This window comes from Hyla sarda, chromosome 9 (genome assembly GCF_029499605.1).
Source record: "Hyla sarda isolate aHylSar1 chromosome 9, aHylSar1.hap1, whole genome shotgun sequence".
Classification (NCBI taxonomy): domain Eukaryota; kingdom Metazoa; phylum Chordata; class Amphibia; order Anura; family Hylidae; genus Hyla; species Hyla sarda.
Window position 1 is genome coordinate 99,044,736 of NC_079197.1, and position 18,197 is coordinate 99,062,932.

General features: G+C 47.3%; 1 protein-coding gene across 5 annotated transcripts in view; it reads left to right on the forward strand.

Annotated features, from left to right (window-relative positions):
• Positions 1 to 18,197, forward strand: part of LOC130291607 (calpain-5-like) — a 184,552-nt gene that overhangs the window by 104,801 nt on the left and 61,554 nt on the right. For all 5 annotated transcript variants that reach the window (XM_056540565.1, XM_056540566.1, XM_056540569.1 and 2 more), the window contains 2 exons: positions 11,510 to 11,718; positions 12,526 to 12,718. In XM_056540565.1, the coding sequence (XP_056396540.1) occupies positions 11,510 to 11,718; positions 12,526 to 12,718 (402 nt within the window). The remainder of the gene's footprint in view (positions 1 to 11,509; positions 11,719 to 12,525; positions 12,719 to 18,197) is intronic.

An 18,197-nucleotide genomic window follows, 5' to 3' on the forward strand; every position in this document is an offset into this window, starting at 1 on the left:
ATTACAAAAAAAAAATGTCTACAGGGAAATAACAAGCTTTGATCATAGCAAGCCTAGGATCATGTTCATATCCTTATGAAAACATAATGGAATCCACATTCTACAGTATTATTTTTAAGGAGAAGCTTTGCTGAAGTTTGCAGTATGAGCTGGTTGCAAATTTTTTTTATACAACTTTCACATTGCATGAATTAGAAACATTGGCAGGTATGTAACATACACAACCAACAGCATAAAAATGGTGGTAAACTTGTTATGAATTTTGTTATTTGACTTATATTCCTGCTGTTTGCTGTAGATACAGTATCTCATGAAGGTAAATACACTCATTACATTTTTGTAAATTTATTATATCTTTTTATGTAACAACACAGAAGAAATTACACTCTGCTATAAAGTATTAGAGTACAAAGCCTGTATAACAGGGTGAAGTTTTTGTCAATAATGTCTAAACTTTGGCAACAAAAGTGAGTACCCCTAAGTGGAAATGTGCAAATGGGGCCCAAAGTGTTAATAATTTGTATGGCCACCAGTATTTTCCAGCACTGCCTTAGGGTGCGTTCACACTGAGTAATTCAAGAGGAATTTACTCGAGTAATTCCTCTTGAAATCTCCGCTCCAAATTAATGCACATCTCCTCTGCCCATTGACTTTAATGTTATTTCTGCTGGCCTGTTCACACTGCGGAAATTCTGCTAGCAGAATTTCGCCGCTGAATTCCGTTCCGCTTGAAGAAAGAACATGTTCATTCTTCAAGCGGAATTTGCTAGCAGAAATCAATTGAAGTCAATGGTAAAAAAAAAATTCCGCCCAACATCGTTTTTGCGCGGAATATGCAGCAATTTGCGTTTAATTCTTGCGCAATATGCGCGGAAATGGCTGAAAAACCCTTCACTTCTTTCTCCCCCATGTCCGTGCGCAATTCCGCATGCAATTCCGCGCAAATTACTCCGTGTGAACGCACCCTTAAAGGGGTATTCCAGTGGGAATTTTTTTTTTTAAATCAACTGGTAGAAAAAGTTAAACAGATTTGTAAATTACTTCTTTATAAGCATCTTAACCCTTCCAATACTCATCAGTTGTTTTATGCTGCAAAGGAAGTTGTAAAGTTATTTTCTGTCTGACCACAGGGCTCTCTGCTGACACATCTGTCCATGTCAGGAACTGTCCAGTGAAGTAGCAAATCCCCATAGCAAACTTCTCCTGCTCTGGACAGTTCCTTACATGGACAGAGGTGTCAGCAGAGAGTACTGTGTTCAGACAAAAAAGAACCATACAACTTCCTCTGTAGTATACAGCAGCTGATAAGTACTGGAACATTACGATTTTTAAATAGAAGTTATTTACAAATTTGGCTTACATTAACATTGATGTGGTCATAGCAGGAGACACTCAACCCCAAGTGCTGTTGTGCACCTACGCTGGGGTGGAGGTCCTGCACTTGTGGTCCGTTGCTATGGGCAATCCCCAGCATAATATGCATACAATGGAAGATGCCTGCAGACGGTCACAAGTACCACAATGGCATCCTACACCAGATAAATGTGTATGTGGATGCGTATTACATAATTTAGACATTAAACAACTAACAATTTTTTATTTTTTTTTTTAAATCATCTGATGCCATAAAGTTATACAGTCAAACATGGTGGTGGGAGTGTCAAGGTCTGGGGCTGCATGAGTGCTGTTGGCACTGGGGAGCTACAAATCATTGAGGGAAACATGAATGACAACATGTCCTGGGATATACTGAAGCATAGCAAGTTCCTTCCTTCAGAGACTGGGCAGCAGAACAGTATTCCCAAATAATAATGACCCAAAACACCCCTCCAAGACCACCACTGCCTTCCAACCCTGTTGAGAATCTTCTCATGGAAGGCAGGGAAGCGCAAGGTCTCTAACATCCAGCTGTGATGTTGTCATGGAGGAGTAGAAGAGGATTCCTCTCAGCAACCTGTGAAGCTCAGGTGGGCTCAATCTCCAAGAAACTTAAAGGGGTACTCTGGTGGAAAACAATTTTTTTTTTTCAAATCATCTGATGCCATAAAGTTATACAGATTTGTAAATTAAACAACTACATGAATGTGGTCTAAAGTGATAGGAGGTGTTCAACGTTGGGGTGGAGGTCCTGCACTTGTGGACCACAATATGGGTTCACTCCTGTGGTAGATGTAAACAATGACATTAGCTAACCCTCAAAACTGATGTAAAATTGAGACATTAGCCAGTATATCCTTATATGAAGGACTTACCTTAGCCCACACACCATGCCAAGGTTTCTCAAGTGGTGCGGGACCTAACACTAGCCTACCTGTGCCAGATAGGCAAAGCCAGGAACCGAATTACAGCAGCCTTAGGTCCGACTTGTAGACTGCTCCCCAGTTACCTCCAGTGTGACTAAACACACATACAATGGGAGGGGGGAAGACAGGCTACAAGCCCCACCCTGGTTGGTTCATATATTGCCGGCCTCACAGGTGAAACCTTAATGCAACCAAATATGATAAAAGGGTGCATTAGTACAGTGACCCCCCCCGACCTACGATGGCCCCGACATACGATAATTTCAACATGCGATGGCTTCTCCGAGGCCATCGCATGTTGAAGGCAGCATCAACATGCAGTATGTTTTTTTATGTCGGGGCCATCGCATAAACGGCTATTCGGCAGCGCAGACTGCTTCAGCTGCTGCCGGATAGCCGTTTAAGGTGCCCCGTGTTGGCCTGGTGGGTGTCACTCACCTGCACCGGCGCTCCAGACCGTCCTCTTTGGGATCCCCTGCATCGCCGGCGCTCTCCATCGTCATCATCACGTCATCGCGCACGCCGTCCCGTCATCCAATAGGAGCGGCGTGCGCAGCGGCGTGATGACGGCGATGAAGAGACGCAGCAGAGAAGCAAAGGAAATATGGAAAAATCTCCAAAAGGCCTCAAATTACAGATTAGACATTCTATGGCTCCTTTCACACTATGAACAGGACCCATTGTTCTAATACATATTTTAACCTGTTCTCGCCCGTCATTCATAACGCAAGTTATTTTGGGACGGGAGATAGTAGCGGGAGAAATAGTGCATGCATTATTTCTCCCACTACTATCTCCTGTCCCAAAATAACTTGCGTTATGAATGACGGACGAGAACAGGTTAAAACGTGTATTAGAACAATCCCATAGACTATAATAGGATTTACTAACGTAAGTTAGGGCTTTTCTAATGGCCATTTTGCCCCACGACCGCCCGCAATTTTATAACGTGTGTTATACAACGGGTCCTGTTCATAGTGTGAAAGGAGCCTTATAATATGTCAACAAAGGTTAGATTTTATTTCCATCATTTACACTTTCCAAATAACAGAAAACAAAAAAATGGCGTCTGCAAAAGTGTGGGCACCATGCAGAGTTAATATCTTGTACTGCTCCCTTTGGTAATTATCACAGCTTGTAAACTCTTTTTGTAGCCAGCCAAGAGTCTTTCAATTCTTGTTTGAGGTATCTTTGCCCATTCTTCCTTACAAAAGTCTTCCAGTTCTTTGAGATTTCTGGGCTGTCTGTCACGCACTGCTCTTGGTCTATTCATAGATTTTCAATTAAGTTGAGGTCAGGAGATTGTGAAGGCCATGGCAAAACCTTCAGTTTACACCTCTTGATGTAATCCCCCGTGGATTTCGAGGTGTGTTTAGGATCATCCACTTGTATCCATTTGTACAAGCCATCCTCTCTTTAACTTCAGCTTTTCACAGATTGAATCAATTTTTCCTACTACTCGTGAGATGTTCCCTGTGCCACTGGAAGCAATACAACCCCAAAGCATGATTGATCCACCCCCATGCTTAACAGTTGGACAGAGGTTCTTCTCATCAAATTCTGTTCCCCTTCTTCTCCAAACGTACCATTCCGGCCAAAACGTTCAGTTTTAACCTCATCGGTCCACAGAACTTGTTTCCAAAATGCATCAGGCTTGTCTATATGTTCATTTGCAAAGTTCAAACGCTGATTTTTGTGGTGAGGAAGTAGAAGAGGTTTTCTTCTGATGACTCTTCCATGAAGACCATATTTGTACAAGTATCTCTTTATAGTGGAATAATGTACCACAACTCCAGTGTCTGCCAGATCTTTCTGGAGGAATTGTGCAGTCAATGTGTTTTGAATAGTTTTTCTCACAATCCTGTGAGCTGTTGTGTCTGATATTTTTCTTGGTCTTCCAGATCTTGCTTTAACTTCCACTGTTCCTGATGACTGCCATTTCTTAATTACATTCTGAACAGAGGATATTGACATCTGAAAACGTTTTGCTATCTTCTTATATCCTTCTCCAGCTTTGTGAGCATCAACTATTTTCAGTTTCAGATTTCTAGACAACTGCTTAGAAGAACCCATGGTGCTGATTGTTGGGGCAAGATCAGATGAGTCTGGGCATTTAAAACCTTTCCGATTGACATCACCTGGTCTTCCCAGATGATGATTGAGAACAATCCATGACACTAGCAGGACTCAGCTTTGCAAAGGGGGCAGTGCATGCTATAAATTCTGCAGGGTGCCCAAACTTTTGCAGACGCCATTTTTTTGTTTTCTAAAATCAAATTTTTATTGACATAGTATAAGAATGTTTAATCTGTAATTTGATGCCTTTTGGAGATTTTTCCATCTTTCCTTGACTTCTTTATGCACATTAATGCAAATTTTTACCTGGGGTGCCCAAACTTTTGATCCCCACTGTATATGTGTTTAGTCACACTGGAGGTAACTGGGGAGCAGTCTACAAGTCGGACCTAAGGCTGCTGTAATTAAGTTCTTGGCTTTGCTTATCCGACACAGGTAGGCTAGTGTTAGGTCCCGCACCACTTGAGAAACCTTGGCGTGGTGTGCGGGCTCAGGTAAGTCCTTCATATAAGGATATACTGGCTAATGTCTCAATTTTACATCAGTTTTGAGGGTTAGCTTATGTCATTGTTTACATCTACCACAGGAGTGAACCCATATTGTGGTCCACAAATGCAGGTCCTCCACTCCAACGTAGGTGCACAACTGCACTTGGGGTTGAGCACCTCCTATCACTTTAGACCACGTTAATGTAGTTGTTTAATTTACAAATCTGTATAACTTCATGGCATCAGATGATTTGAAAAAAAAAATTAGAAGATTCTCAACAGGGTTAGCAAGGCATTGTTGAGAATACTGTTCTGCTGCCCAGTCTCTGAAGGAAGGAACTTGCTATGCTTCAGTATATCCCAGGACGTGTTGTCATTCATGTTTCCCTCAATGATCTGATGCTCCCCAGTGCCAACAGCACTCATGCAGCCCCAGACCTTGACACTCCCACCACCATGTTTGACTGTATGCAAGACACGCTTGTCTTGGTACTCCTCACCTGGTTGCTGTCCCACACACTTGACAAAATCTGAGCCAAATAAGTTTATTTTGGTTTTATTGGACCACAGGACATGGTTTCAGTAATAATCCATGTTCTTATTCTGTTAAGTCTGTTAATGGGCTTTCTTGTAATCCATCTATTTTTCCAAAGACAACCTCTTCATGTGATGCTCTTTGGTCAACCATGGCAAGCCTATTCTGAGTTGAACCTGGCCTGTGAAACAGCTGTATGGTCTTGTCCATGTTACGCCGAGCGCTCCGGGTCCCCGCTCCTCCCCGGAGCGCTCGCTACACTCTCTCCGCTGCAGCGCTCCGGTCAGATCCACTGACCCGGGGCGCTGCGATTCTGCTTCCAGCCGGGATGCGATTCGCGATGCGGGTAGCGCCCGCTCGCGATGCGCACCCCGGCTCCCGTACCTGACTCGCTCTCCCTCGGTCCTGTCCCGGCGCGCGCGGCCCCGCTCCCTAGGGCGCGCGCGCGCCGGGTCTTTGCGATTTAAAGGGCCACTGCGCCGCTGATTGGCGCAGTGATTCCAATTAGTGTCTTCACCTGTGCACTTCCCTATATCACCTCACTTCCCCTGCACTTCCCTGCCGGATCTTGTTGCCATTGTGCCAGTGAAAGCGTTCCTTGTATGTTCCTAGCCTGTGTTCCAGACCTCCTGCCGTTGCCCCTGACTACGATCCTTGCTGCCTGCCCCGACCTTCTGCTACGTCCGACCTTGCTTCTGTCTACTCCCTTGTACCGCGCCTATCTTCAGCAGCCAGAGAGGTTGAGCCGTTGCTAGTGGATACGACCTGGTCACTACCGCCGCAGCAAGACCATCCCGCTTTGCGGCGGGCTCTGGTGAAAACCAGTAGTGACTTAGAACCGATCCACTAGCACGGTCCACGCCAATCCCTCTCTGGCACAGAGGATCCACTACCCGCCAGCCGGCATCGTGACAGTAGATCCGGCCATGGATCCCGCTGAAGTTCCTCTGCCAGTTGTCGCTGACCTCACCACGGTGGTCGCCCAGCAGTCACAACAGATAGCGCAACAAGGCCAACAGCTGTCTCAACTGACCGTTATGCTACAACAGTTACTACCACAGCTTCAGCAGTCATCTCCTCCGCCAGCTCCTGCACCTCCTCCGCAGCGAGTGGCCGCTCCTGGGCTACGCCTATCCTTGCCGGATAAATTTGATGGGGACTCTAAGTTTTGCCGTGGCTTTCTTTCCCAATGTTCCCTGCATCTGGAGATGATGTCGGACCTGTTTCCCACTGAAAGGTCTAAGGTGGCTTTCGTAGTCAGCCTTCTGTCCGGAAAAGCCCTGTCATGGGCCACACCGCTCTGGGACCGCAATGACCCCGTCACTGCCTCTGTACACTCCTTCTTCTCGGAAATCCGAAGTGTCTTTGAGGAACCTGCCCGAGCCTCTTCTGCTGAGACTGCCCTGTTGAACCTGGTCCAGGGTAATTCTTCCGTTGGCGAGTATGCCGTACAATTCCGTACTCTCGCTTCAGAATTGTCCTGGAATAATGAGGCCCTCTGCGCGACCTTTAAAAAAGGCCTATCCAGCAACATTAAAGATGTTCTGGCTGCACGAGAAATTCCTGCTAATCTACATGAACTTATTCACCTAGCCACTCGCATTGACATGCGTTTTTCCGAAAGGCGTCAGGAGCTCCGCCAAGATATGGACTCTGTTCGCACGAGGCGTTTCTTCTCCTCGGCTCCTCTCTCCTCTGGTCCCCTGCAATCTGTTCCTGTGCCTCCCGCCGTGGAGGCTATGCAGGTCGACCGGTCTCGCCTGACACCTCAAGAGAGGACACGACGCCGCATGGAGAACCTCTGCCTGTACTGTGCTAGTACCGAACACTTCCTGAGGGATTGTCCTATCCGTCCTCCCCGCCTGGAAAGACGTACGCTGACTCCGCACAAAGGTGAGACAGTCCTTGATGTCTACTCTGCTTCTCCACGTCTTACTGTGCCTGTGCGGATGTCTGCCTCTGCCTTCTCCTTCTCTACCGTGGCCTTCTTGGACTCTGGATCTGCAGGAAATTTTATTTTGGCCTCTCTCGTCAACAGGTTCAACATCCCAGTGACCAGTCTCGCCAGACCCCTTTACATCAATTGTGTAAACAATGAAAGATTGGACTGTACCATACGCTTCCGCACGGAGCCCCTTCTAATGAGCATCGGATCTCATCACGAGAGGATTGAACTTTTGGTCCTCCCCAATTGCACCTCGGAAATTCTCCTTGGACTTCCCTGGCTTCAACTTCATTCCCCAACCCTGGATTGGTCCACTGGGGAGATCAAGAGTTGGGGGCCCTCTTGTTCCAAGGACTGTCTAAGACCGGTTCCCAGTAACCCTTGCCGTGACTCTGTGGTTCCCTCAGTAACCGGTCTCCCTAAGGCCTATATGGACTTCGCGGATGTTTTCTGCAAAAAACAAGCTGAGACTCTACCTCCTCACAGGCCTTATGATTGCCCTATCGACCTCCTCCCGGGTACTACTCCACCCCGGGGCAGAATTTATCCTCTCTCTGCCCCAGAGACTCTTGCCATGTCTGAGTATGTCCAGGAAAATTTAAAAAAGGGCTTTATCCGTAAATCCTCCTCTCCTGCCGGAGCTGGATTTTTCTTTGTGTCCAAAAAAGATGGCTCCCTACGTCCTTGCATTGACTACCGCGGTCTTAATAAAATCACGGTTAAGAACCGCTACCCCCTACCCCTCATCTCTGAACTCTTTGATCGCCTCCAAGGTGCCCACATCTTTACTAAATTGGACTTAAGAGGCGCCTATAACCTCATCCGCATCAGAGAGGGGGATGAGTGGAAAACGGCGTTTAACACCAGAGATGGACACTTTGAGTATCTGGTCATGCCCTTTGGCCTGTGCAACGCCCCTGCTGTCTTCCAAGACTTTGTCAATGAAATTTTTCGTGATCTGCTATACTCCTGTGTTGTTGTATATCTGGACGATATCCTAATTTTCTCTGCCAATCTAGAAGAACACCGCCAGCATGTCCGTATGGTTCTTCAGAGACTTCGTGACAATCAACTCTATGCCAAAATTGAGAAATGTCTGTTTGAATGCCAATCTCTTCCTTTTCTAGGATATTTGGTCTCTGGCCAGGGACTACAAATGGATCCAGACAAACTCTCTGCCGTCTTAGATTGGCCACGCCCCTCCGGACTCCGTGCTATCCAACGCTTTTTGGGGTTCGCCAATTATTACAGGCAATTTATTCCACATTTTTCTACCGTTGTGGCTCCTATCGTGGCTTTAACCAAAAAAAATGCCGATCCCAAGTCGTGGCCTCCTCAAGCGGAAGACGCCTTTAAACGACTCAAGTCTGCCTTTTCTTCGGCTCCCGTGCTCTCCAGACCTGACCCTTCCAAACCCTTCCTATTGGAGGTTGATGCCTCCTCAGTGGGAGCTGGAGCTGTTCTTTTACAAAAAAATTCTTCCGGGCATGCTGTCACTTGTGGTTTTTTTTCTAGGACCTTCTCTCCGGCGGAGAGGAACTACTCCATCGGGGATCGAGAGCTTCTAGCCATTAAATTAGCACTTGAGGAATGGAGGCATCTGCTGGAGGGATCAAGATTTCCAGTTATTATTTACACCGACCACAAGAACCTCTCCTACCTCCAGTCTGCCCAACGGCTGAATCCTCGCCAGGCCCGGTGGTCTCTGTTCTTTGCCCGATTTAATTTTGAGATTCACTTTCGTCCTGCCGATAAGAACATTAGGGCCGATGCTCTCTCTCGTTCCTCGGATGCCTCAGAAGTTGAACTCTCTCCGCAACACATCATTCCACCTGACTGCCTGATCTCCACTTCTCCAGCCTCCATCAGGCAAACTCCTCCAGGAAAGACCTTTGTTTCTCCACGCCAACGCCTCGGAATCCTCAAATGGGGTCACTCCTCCCATCTCGCTGGTCATGTGGGCATCAAGAAATCTGTGCAACTCATCTCCCGCTTCTATTGGTGGCCGACTCTGGAGACGGATGTTGTGGACTTTGTGCGAGCCTGCACTATCTGTGCCCGGGATAAGACTCCTCGCCAGAAGCCCGCAGGTTTTCTTCATCCCCTGCCTGTCCCCGAACAGCCTTGGTCTCTGATTGGTATGGATTTTATTACTGATTTACCCCCTTCCCGTGGCAACACTGTTATTTGGGTGGTCGTTGATCGATTCTCCAAAATGGCACATTTCATCCCTCTTCCTGGTCTTCCTTCAGCGCCTCAGTTGGCTAAACAATTTTTTGTACACATTTTTCGTCTTCACGGATTGCCTACGCAGATCGTCTCGGATAGAGGCGTCCAATTCGTGTCTAAATTCTGGAGGGCTCTCTGTAAACAACTCAAGATTAAATTAAATTTTTCTTCTGCATATCATCCCCAGTCCAATGGACAAGTAGAAAGAATTAACCAAGTCTTGGGTGATTATTTGCGACATTTTGTTTCCTCCCGCCAGGATGACTGGGCAGATCTCCTTCCATGGGCCGAATTCTCGTATAACTTCAGAGTCTCTGAATCTTCCTCCAAATCCCCATTTTTCGTGGTGTACGGCCGTCACCCTCTTCCCCCCCTCCCTACCCCCTTGCCCTCTGGTCTGCCCGCTGTGGATGAAATTTCTCGTGACCTTTCCATTATATGGAGAGAGACCCAAAATTCTCTCCTACAGGCTTCATCACGCATGAAGAGGTTCGCGGATAAGAAAAGAAGAGCTCCTCCCGTTTTTTCCCCTGGAGACAAGGTATGGCTCTCCGCTAAATATGTCCGCTTCCGTGTCCCTAGCTACAAGTTGGGACCACGCTATCTTGGTCCTTTCAAAATTTTGTGTCAAATTAATCCTGTCTCTTACAAACTTCTTCTTCCTCCTTCTCTTCGTATCCCTAATGCCTTTCACGTCTCTCTTCTTAAACCACTCATCCTCAACCGTTTTTCTCCCAAATCTGTTCCTCCCACTCCTGTTTCCGGCTCCTCGGACATCTTCTCTGTCAAAGAGATCTTAGCCTCTAAAAAGGTCAGAGGGAAAACTTTTTTTCTAGTGGACTGGGAGGGTTGTGGTCCTGAAGAGAGATCCTGGGAACCTGAGGACAACATCCTAGATAAAAGTCTGCTCCTCAGGTTCTCAGGCCCTAAAAAGAGGGGGAGACCCAAGGGGGGGGGTACTGTTACGCCGAGCGCTCCGGGTCCCCGCTCCTCCCCGGAGCGCTCGCTACACTCTCTCCGCTGCAGCGCTCCGGTCAGATCCACTGACCCGGGGCGCTGCGATTCTGCTTCCAGCCGGGATGCGATTCGCGATGCGGGTAGCGCCCGCTCGCGATGCGCACCCCGGCTCCCGTACCTGACTCGCTCTCCCTCGGTCCTGTCCCGGCGCGCGCGGCCCCGCTCCCTAGGGCGCGCGCGCGCCGGGTCTTTGCGATTTAAAGGGCCACTGCGCCGCTGATTGGCGCAGTGATTCCAATTAGTGTCTTCACCTGTGCACTTCCCTATATCACCTCACTTCCCCTGCACTTCCCTGCCGGATCTTGTTGCCATTGTGCCAGTGAAAGCGTTCCTTGTATGTTCCTAGCCTGTGTTCCAGACCTCCTGCCGTTGCCCCTGACTACGATCCTTGCTGCCTGCCCCGACCTTCTGCTACGTCCGACCTTGCTTCTGTCTACTCCCTTGTACCGCGCCTATCTTCAGCAGCCAGAGAGGTTGAGCCGTTGCTAGTGGATACGACCTGGTCACTACCGCCGCAGCAAGACCATCCCGCTTTGCGGCGGGCTCTGGTGAAAACCAGTAGTGACTTAGAACCGATCCACTAGCACGGTCCACGCCAATCCCTCTCTGGCACAGAGGATCCACTACCCGCCAGCCGGCATCGTGACAGTCCACCATGCTTTAGCTTTGTTTCAAGGTCTTGGAAATCTTTTAATAGCCTAGGCCATCTTAAGAGCAACATTTTTTTTTCTAGATTCTCAAAAAGTTTGAGTGGACACAATATTAAACACTGTTATACAGGCTGTGGACTCACTACTTTACGTTTTAGCAAAGTGTAATTTCTTCAGTGTTGTCACATGAAAAGATATAATAAAATATTTACAAAAGGTGAGGGGTATACTCACTTATGTAAGATACTGTAATATGTTAATTGCAGGTTATTCCAGAGTGGAAAAAACAGGAATGGAGCACAAAAAGACCACACAGATATACAGGAATTTTCCATTTCCAGTTCTGGTGCTTGGGAAGCTGGGTCGATGTTGTCATTGATGATCGTTTGCCAAGTATAGACGGGGATTTGATCTACTGCCATTCTAATGTGAAGAACGAATTCTGGAGTGCACTACTTGAGAAGGCTTATGCCAAGTGAGAACATTCTATATCTTAAGATACCAAAGCTGAAATAGATCCAGGGTTCTTTTGGAAGAAAAAAGGTCCCTGATTACACATTCTTTTTTTAGCAGTAGGTGTAGTCCGTTATAACTCTAGCTGTTATACTGAGATAGTGAATTAATGTGTTGAGCACCATTTATCTGCATTTGACGCAGGTTCATTAAAGGGAATATGTCATCAGAAAATGGCTAATTGATTAAATCAAGTTTTTATGTTAAATATAACTAAATAAGAATTTTTTTCTAATAAACTCTACCATAACTGCTATTATATTGTAAAATAATCCAGATTTTTTTTAACTGTGGTCACTATTAGTAACACTTCTGTTAAGAAAACATTTCAATGGTCCCATCATTACATCACAGGAAACATAAGTTTGAAAGGTGATACCTATATAGATATAACTATCTACTATTTACAATTAGTTATGGTCAAATCTCCACTCCTCCCCATCTTACACAATTATCTCTGCACAGGTCACAGAGCATGCCTACAAAACATTTCCCTAGAAGTCAATGAGGAAATTGTTTTCTATGTCCATGTAGGTGCTGTAAAACAGATCTGTAAAGCTGTTAACGAATAGGAGTCAAGGCTCAGGCAATATGGATGCCCTTATAATAGTGTACAAAAAAGAACAATCAGAAAACATTAATGGATTAGAAAGAATAGCACGTTTCAGTATCTGGTTCAGTATAGTAGCACATTTCTGGTAGTAAATGCATTACTCTACCCACTTCTCTTAGCAGCCAATTTTAACTAATCACATCTGCTTCTCTCCAGGTTGGCTGGCTCATATGAAGCCCTTGATGGAGGCAGCACAGCTGATGCCATTGTGGATTTCACTGGGGCAGTTGCAGAAAGCATTGACTTATCAGACAGTAAATACAAAGTTAATATTATGCAACAAACAAAGTTGTTTGAAGAGCTTTTGAAAGTTTATAAAAGAGATGGATTGATCTGCTGTCACCTTAAGGTATTGTAATATTTCTAAGTGCATGTTTATACCCCTATGCATTTTAATACCAAATTACCAAATTATGGTAGGATCTTTACTTTTTAAGGAGACCAGGATTATTTAAGCCAAGTGCTGCTTATTGTAGTTTTAATTACAGGGCATAATATATCAGTTACCTGGGTTATCAGCATTCTAAACCATAATCATCATTTAGAACCCGGATGGGGACAACCTTCAGTTTCTCTAATCATCATGGCTGTGCAGGCCAAGTAAACAGTGCCTGGGCTTGAAAGCTAATTAGAAAACGTAAAGATGGTTATAGGTACTTTCCATTATAGTCTACGTGTTAAGCATGTTATCATCCCCTGCTGTTTAATGTGGACCCAATTGCTGGCAGCTGTTGTTTTGTTTGTATCGGAGTGGTGCATCCATGCTTGGTTTTTGCTTTGGTTTTGTTTTCAAGTGTTGCTCCTGCTTCCTAAGGCTATGTTCACATGATGGAATTTCTGTGCAGAGATTCTACAGCAGCAGAGTCCCATCAATTTAAATGGAATTCTGCTGCGTTGTTCATGTTCACATACAGTATGTTCAAATTCAAATTCCGATGTCCGAGCGGTCCTTCTGCTGGCGCTCCGCTGTTTGGGGAATGTACGCCTGGAAATTTTCCGTGCGGACATTCTTCCATTTGAACATAGCGTTAGGCTACCCAGTCCACTTACTGATATTCAGGTGTGGTTCAAAGTCTTTCTGCTGCCCATGTGCTCTGTGTATGGTTTTTCGTCTGTGTTACTGTATGTTGTGCAGTTTAGTACTAAGTATTAAGAAGTGAATTACTTATACCTTTCAACATTTCTCTGGTGAATATCTTAGTATTTGCTTCATAAGTTTTGTAGTCCTGGTGCTCTGAGCTTATTTCTTTTTAGACAAGGTCTTTCATGTTTTCTTCCAATTTTTTTCTGTCATATGTACTTCAGTTGAGCCATCTTGCAGACTACTAATATTATAAGTTCATGCCAGTTCTTCTAAAAGTTGCTGTCACGATGCCGGCTGGCAGGTAGTGGATCCTCTGTGCCAGAGAGGGATTGGCGTGGACCGTGCTAGTGGACCGGTTCTAAGCCACTACTGGTTTTCACCAGAGCCCGCCGCAAAGCGGGATGGTCTTGCTGCGGCGGTAGTGACCAGGTCGTATCCACTAGCAACGGCTCACCTCTCTGGCTGCTGAAGATAGGCGCGGTACAAGGGAGTAGGCAGAAGCAAGGTCGGACGTAGCAGAAGGTCGGGGCAGGCAGCAAGGATCGTAGTCAGGGGCAACGGCAGAAGGTCTGGAAACACAGGCAAGGAACACACAAGGAACGCTTTCACTGGCACTAAGGCAACAAGATCCGGCAAGGGAGTGCAAGGGAAGTGAGGTAATATAGGGAAGTGCACAGGTGATTACCCTAATTGGAACCACTGCGCCAATCAGCGGCGCAGTGGCCCTTTAAATCGCAGAGACCCGGCGCGCGCGCGCCCTAGGGAGCGGGGCCGCGCGCGCCGGGACAGAACAGACGGGGAGCGAGTCAGGTAGGGGAGCCGGGGTGCGCATCGCGAGCGGGCGCTACCCGCATCGCGAATCGCATCCCGGCTGGCAGCGGGATCACAGCGCCCCGGGTCAGAGGACGTGACCGGAGCGCTGCAGCGGAGAGAGTGAAGCGAGCGCTCCGGGGAGGAGCGGGGACCCGGAGCGCTCGGCGTAACAGTACCCCCCCCCCTTGGGTCTCCCCCTCTTCTTGGAGCCTGAGAACCTGAGGAGCAGACTTTTGTCAAGGATGTTGTCCTCAGGTTCCCAGGATCTCTCTTCAGGACCACAACCCTCCCAGTCTACTAAAAAAAAATTTTTCCCTCTGACCTTTTTGGCAGCCAAAATTTCCTTGACCGAGAAGACGTCCGAGGAGCCGGAAACAGGAGTGGGAGGAACAGATTTGGGAGAAAAACGGTTGAGGATGAGTGGTTTGAGAAGAGAGACGTGAAAGGCATTAGGGATACGAAGAGAAGGAGGAAGAAGAAGTTTATAAGAGACAGGATTAATTTGACACAAAATTTTGAAAGGACCAAGATAGCGTGGTCCCAACTTGTAGCTAGGGACACGGAAGCGGACATATTTAGCGGAGAGCCATACCTTGTCTCCAGGGGAAAAAACGGGGGGAGCTCTTCTTTTCTTATCCGCGAACCTCTTCATGCGTGAAGAAGCCTGTAAGAGAGAATTTTGGGTCTCTCTCCATATAATGGAAAGGTCACGAGAAATTTCATCCACAGCGGGCAGACCAGAGGGCAAGGGGGTAGGGAGGGGGGGAAGAGGGTGACGGCCGTACACCACGAAAAATGGGGATTTGGAGGAAGATTCAGAGACCCTGAAGTTATACGAGAATTCGGCCCATGGAAGGAGATCTGCCCAGTCATCCTGGCGGGAGGAAACAAAATGTCGCAAATAATCACCCAAGATCTGGTTAATTCTTTCTACTTGTCCATTGGACTGGGGATGATATGCAGAGGAAAAATTTAATTTAATCTTGAGCTGTTTACAGAGAGCCCTCCAGAATTTAGACACGAATTGGACACCTCTATCCGAGACAATCTGCGTAGGCAACCCGTGAAGACGAAAAATGTGTACAAAAAATTGTTTAGCCAACTGAGGCGCAGAAGGAAGACCAGGAAGAGGGATGAAATGTGCCATTTTGGAGAATCGATCAACGACCACCCAAATAACAGTGTTGCCACGGGAAGGGGGTAAATCAGTAATAAAATCCATACCAATCAGAGACCAAGGCTGTTCGGGGACAGGCAGAGGATGAAGAAAACCAGCGGGCTTCTGGCGAGGAGTCTTATCCCGGGCACAGATAGTGCAGGCTCGCACAAAGTCCCCAACATCCGTCTCCAGAGTCGGCCACCAATAGAAGCGGGAGATGAGTTGCACAGATTTCTTGATGCCCGCATGACCTGCGAGATGGGAGGAGTGACCCCATTTGAGGATTCCGAGGCGTTGGCGTGGAGAAACAAAGGTCTTTCCTGGAGGAGTCTGCCTGATGGAGGCAGGAGAAGTGGAGATCAGGCAGTCAGGTGGAATGATGTGTTGCGGAGGGAGATCAACTTCTGAGGCATCCGAGGAACGAGAGAGAGCATCGGCCCTAATGTTCTTATCGGCAGGACGAAAGTGAATCTCAAAATTAAATCGGGCAAAGAACAGAGACCACCGGGCCTGGCGAGGATTCAGCCGTTGGGCAGACTGGAGGTAGGAGAGGTTCTTGTGGTCGGTGTAGATAATAACAGGAAATCTTGATCCCTCCAGCAGATGCCTCCATTCCTCAAGTGCTAATTTAATGGCTAGAAGCTCTCGATCCCCGATGGAGTAGTTCCTCTCCGCTGGAGAGAAGGTCCTAGAGAAAAAACCACAAGTGACAGCATGCCCGGAAGAATTTTTTTGTAGAAGAACAGCTCCAGCTCCCACTGAGGAGGCATCAACCTCCAATAGGAAGGGTTTGGAAGGGTCAGGTCTGGAGAGCACGGGAGCCGAAGAAAAGGCAGACTTGAGTCGTTTAAAGGCGTCTTCTGCTTGAGAAGGCCAGGACTTGGGATCAGCATTTTTTTTGGTTAAAGCCACGATAGGAGCCACAATGGTAGAAAAATGTGGAATAAATTGCCTGTAATAATTGGCGAACCCCAAAAAGCGTTGGATAGCACGGAGTCCGGAGGGGCGTGGCCAATCTAAGACGGCAGAGAGTTTGTCTGGATCCATCTGTAGTCCCTGGCCAGAGACCAAATATCCTAGAAAAGGAAGAGATTGGCATTCAAACAGACATTTCTCAATTTTGGCATAGAGTTGGTTGTCACGAAGTCTCTGAAGAACCATACGGACATGCTGGCGGTGTTCTTCTAGATTGGCAGAAAAAATTAGGATATCGTCCAGATATACAACAACACAGGAGTATAACAGATCACGAAAAATTTCATTGACAAAGTCTTGGAAGACGGCAGGGGCATTGCACAGTCCAAAGGGCATGACCAGATACTCAAAGTGTCCATCTCTGGTGTTAAATGCCGTTTTCCACTCGTCCCCCTCTCTGATGCGGATGAGGTTATAGGCGCCTCTTAAGTCCAATTTAGTGAAGATGTGGGCACCTTGGAGGCGATCAAAGAGTTCAGAGATGAGGGGTAAGGGGTAGCGGTTCTTAACCGTGATTTTATTAAGACCGCGGTAGTCAATGCAAGGACGTAGGGAGCCATCTTTTTTGGACACAAAGAAAAATCCGGCTCCGGCAGGAGAGGAGGATTTACGGATAAAGCCCTTTTTTAGATTCTCCTGGACGTATTCGGACATGGCAAGAGTCTCTGGGGCAGAGAGAGGATAAATTCTGCCCCGGGGTGGAGTAGTGCCCGGGAGGAGGTCGATAGGGCAATCATAAGGCCTGTGAGGAGGTAGAGTCTCAGCTTGTTTTTTGCAGAAAACATCCGCGAAGTCCATATAGGCCTTAGGGAGACCGGTTACTGGAGGAACCAGAGAGTTACGGCAAGGGTTACTGGGAACCGGTTTTAGACAGTTCTTGGAACAAGAGGACCCCCAACTCTTGATCTCCCCAGTGGACCAATCCAGGGTTGGGGAATGAAGTTGAAGCCAGGGAAGTCCAAGGAGAATTTCTGAGGTGCAATTGGGGAGGACCAAAAGTTCAATCCTCTCATGATGAGATCCGATGCTCATAAGAAGGGGCTCCGTGCGGAAACGTATGGTACAGTCCAATCTTTCATTATTTACACAATTGATGTAGAGGGGTCTGGCGAGACTGGTCACCGGGATGTTGAACCTGTTGACGAGAGAGGCCAAAATAAAATTTCCTGCAGATCCAGAGTCCAAGAAGGCCACAGCAGGGAAGGAGAAGGCAGAGGCAGACATCCGCACAGGCACTGTAAGACGTGGAGAAGCAGAGTAGACATCAAGGACTGTCTCACCTTTGTGCGGAGTCAGCGTACGTCTTTCCAGGCGGGGAGGACGGATAGGACAATCCCTCAGGAAGTGTTCGGTACTAGCACAGTACAGGCAGAGGTTCTCCATACGGCGTCGTGTCCTCTCTTGAGGTGTCAGGCGAGACCGGTCGACCTGCATAGCCTCCACGGCGGAAGGCACAAGAACAGATTGCAGGGGACCAGAGGAGAGAGGAGCCGAGGAGGAGAAACGCCTCGTGCGAACAGAGTCCATATCTTGGCGGAGTTCCTGACGCCTTTCGGAAAAACGCATGTCAATGCGAGTGGCTAGGTGAATAAGTTCATGTAGATTAGCAGGAATTTCTCGTGCGGCCAGAACATCTTTAATGTTGCTGGATAGGCCTTTTTTGAAGGTCGCGCAGAGGGCCTCATTATTCCAGGACAATTCTGAAGCAAGAGTACGGAATTGTACGGCATACTCGCCAACGGAAGAATTACCCTGGACCAGGTTCAACAGGGCAGTCTCAGCAGAAGAGGCTCGGGC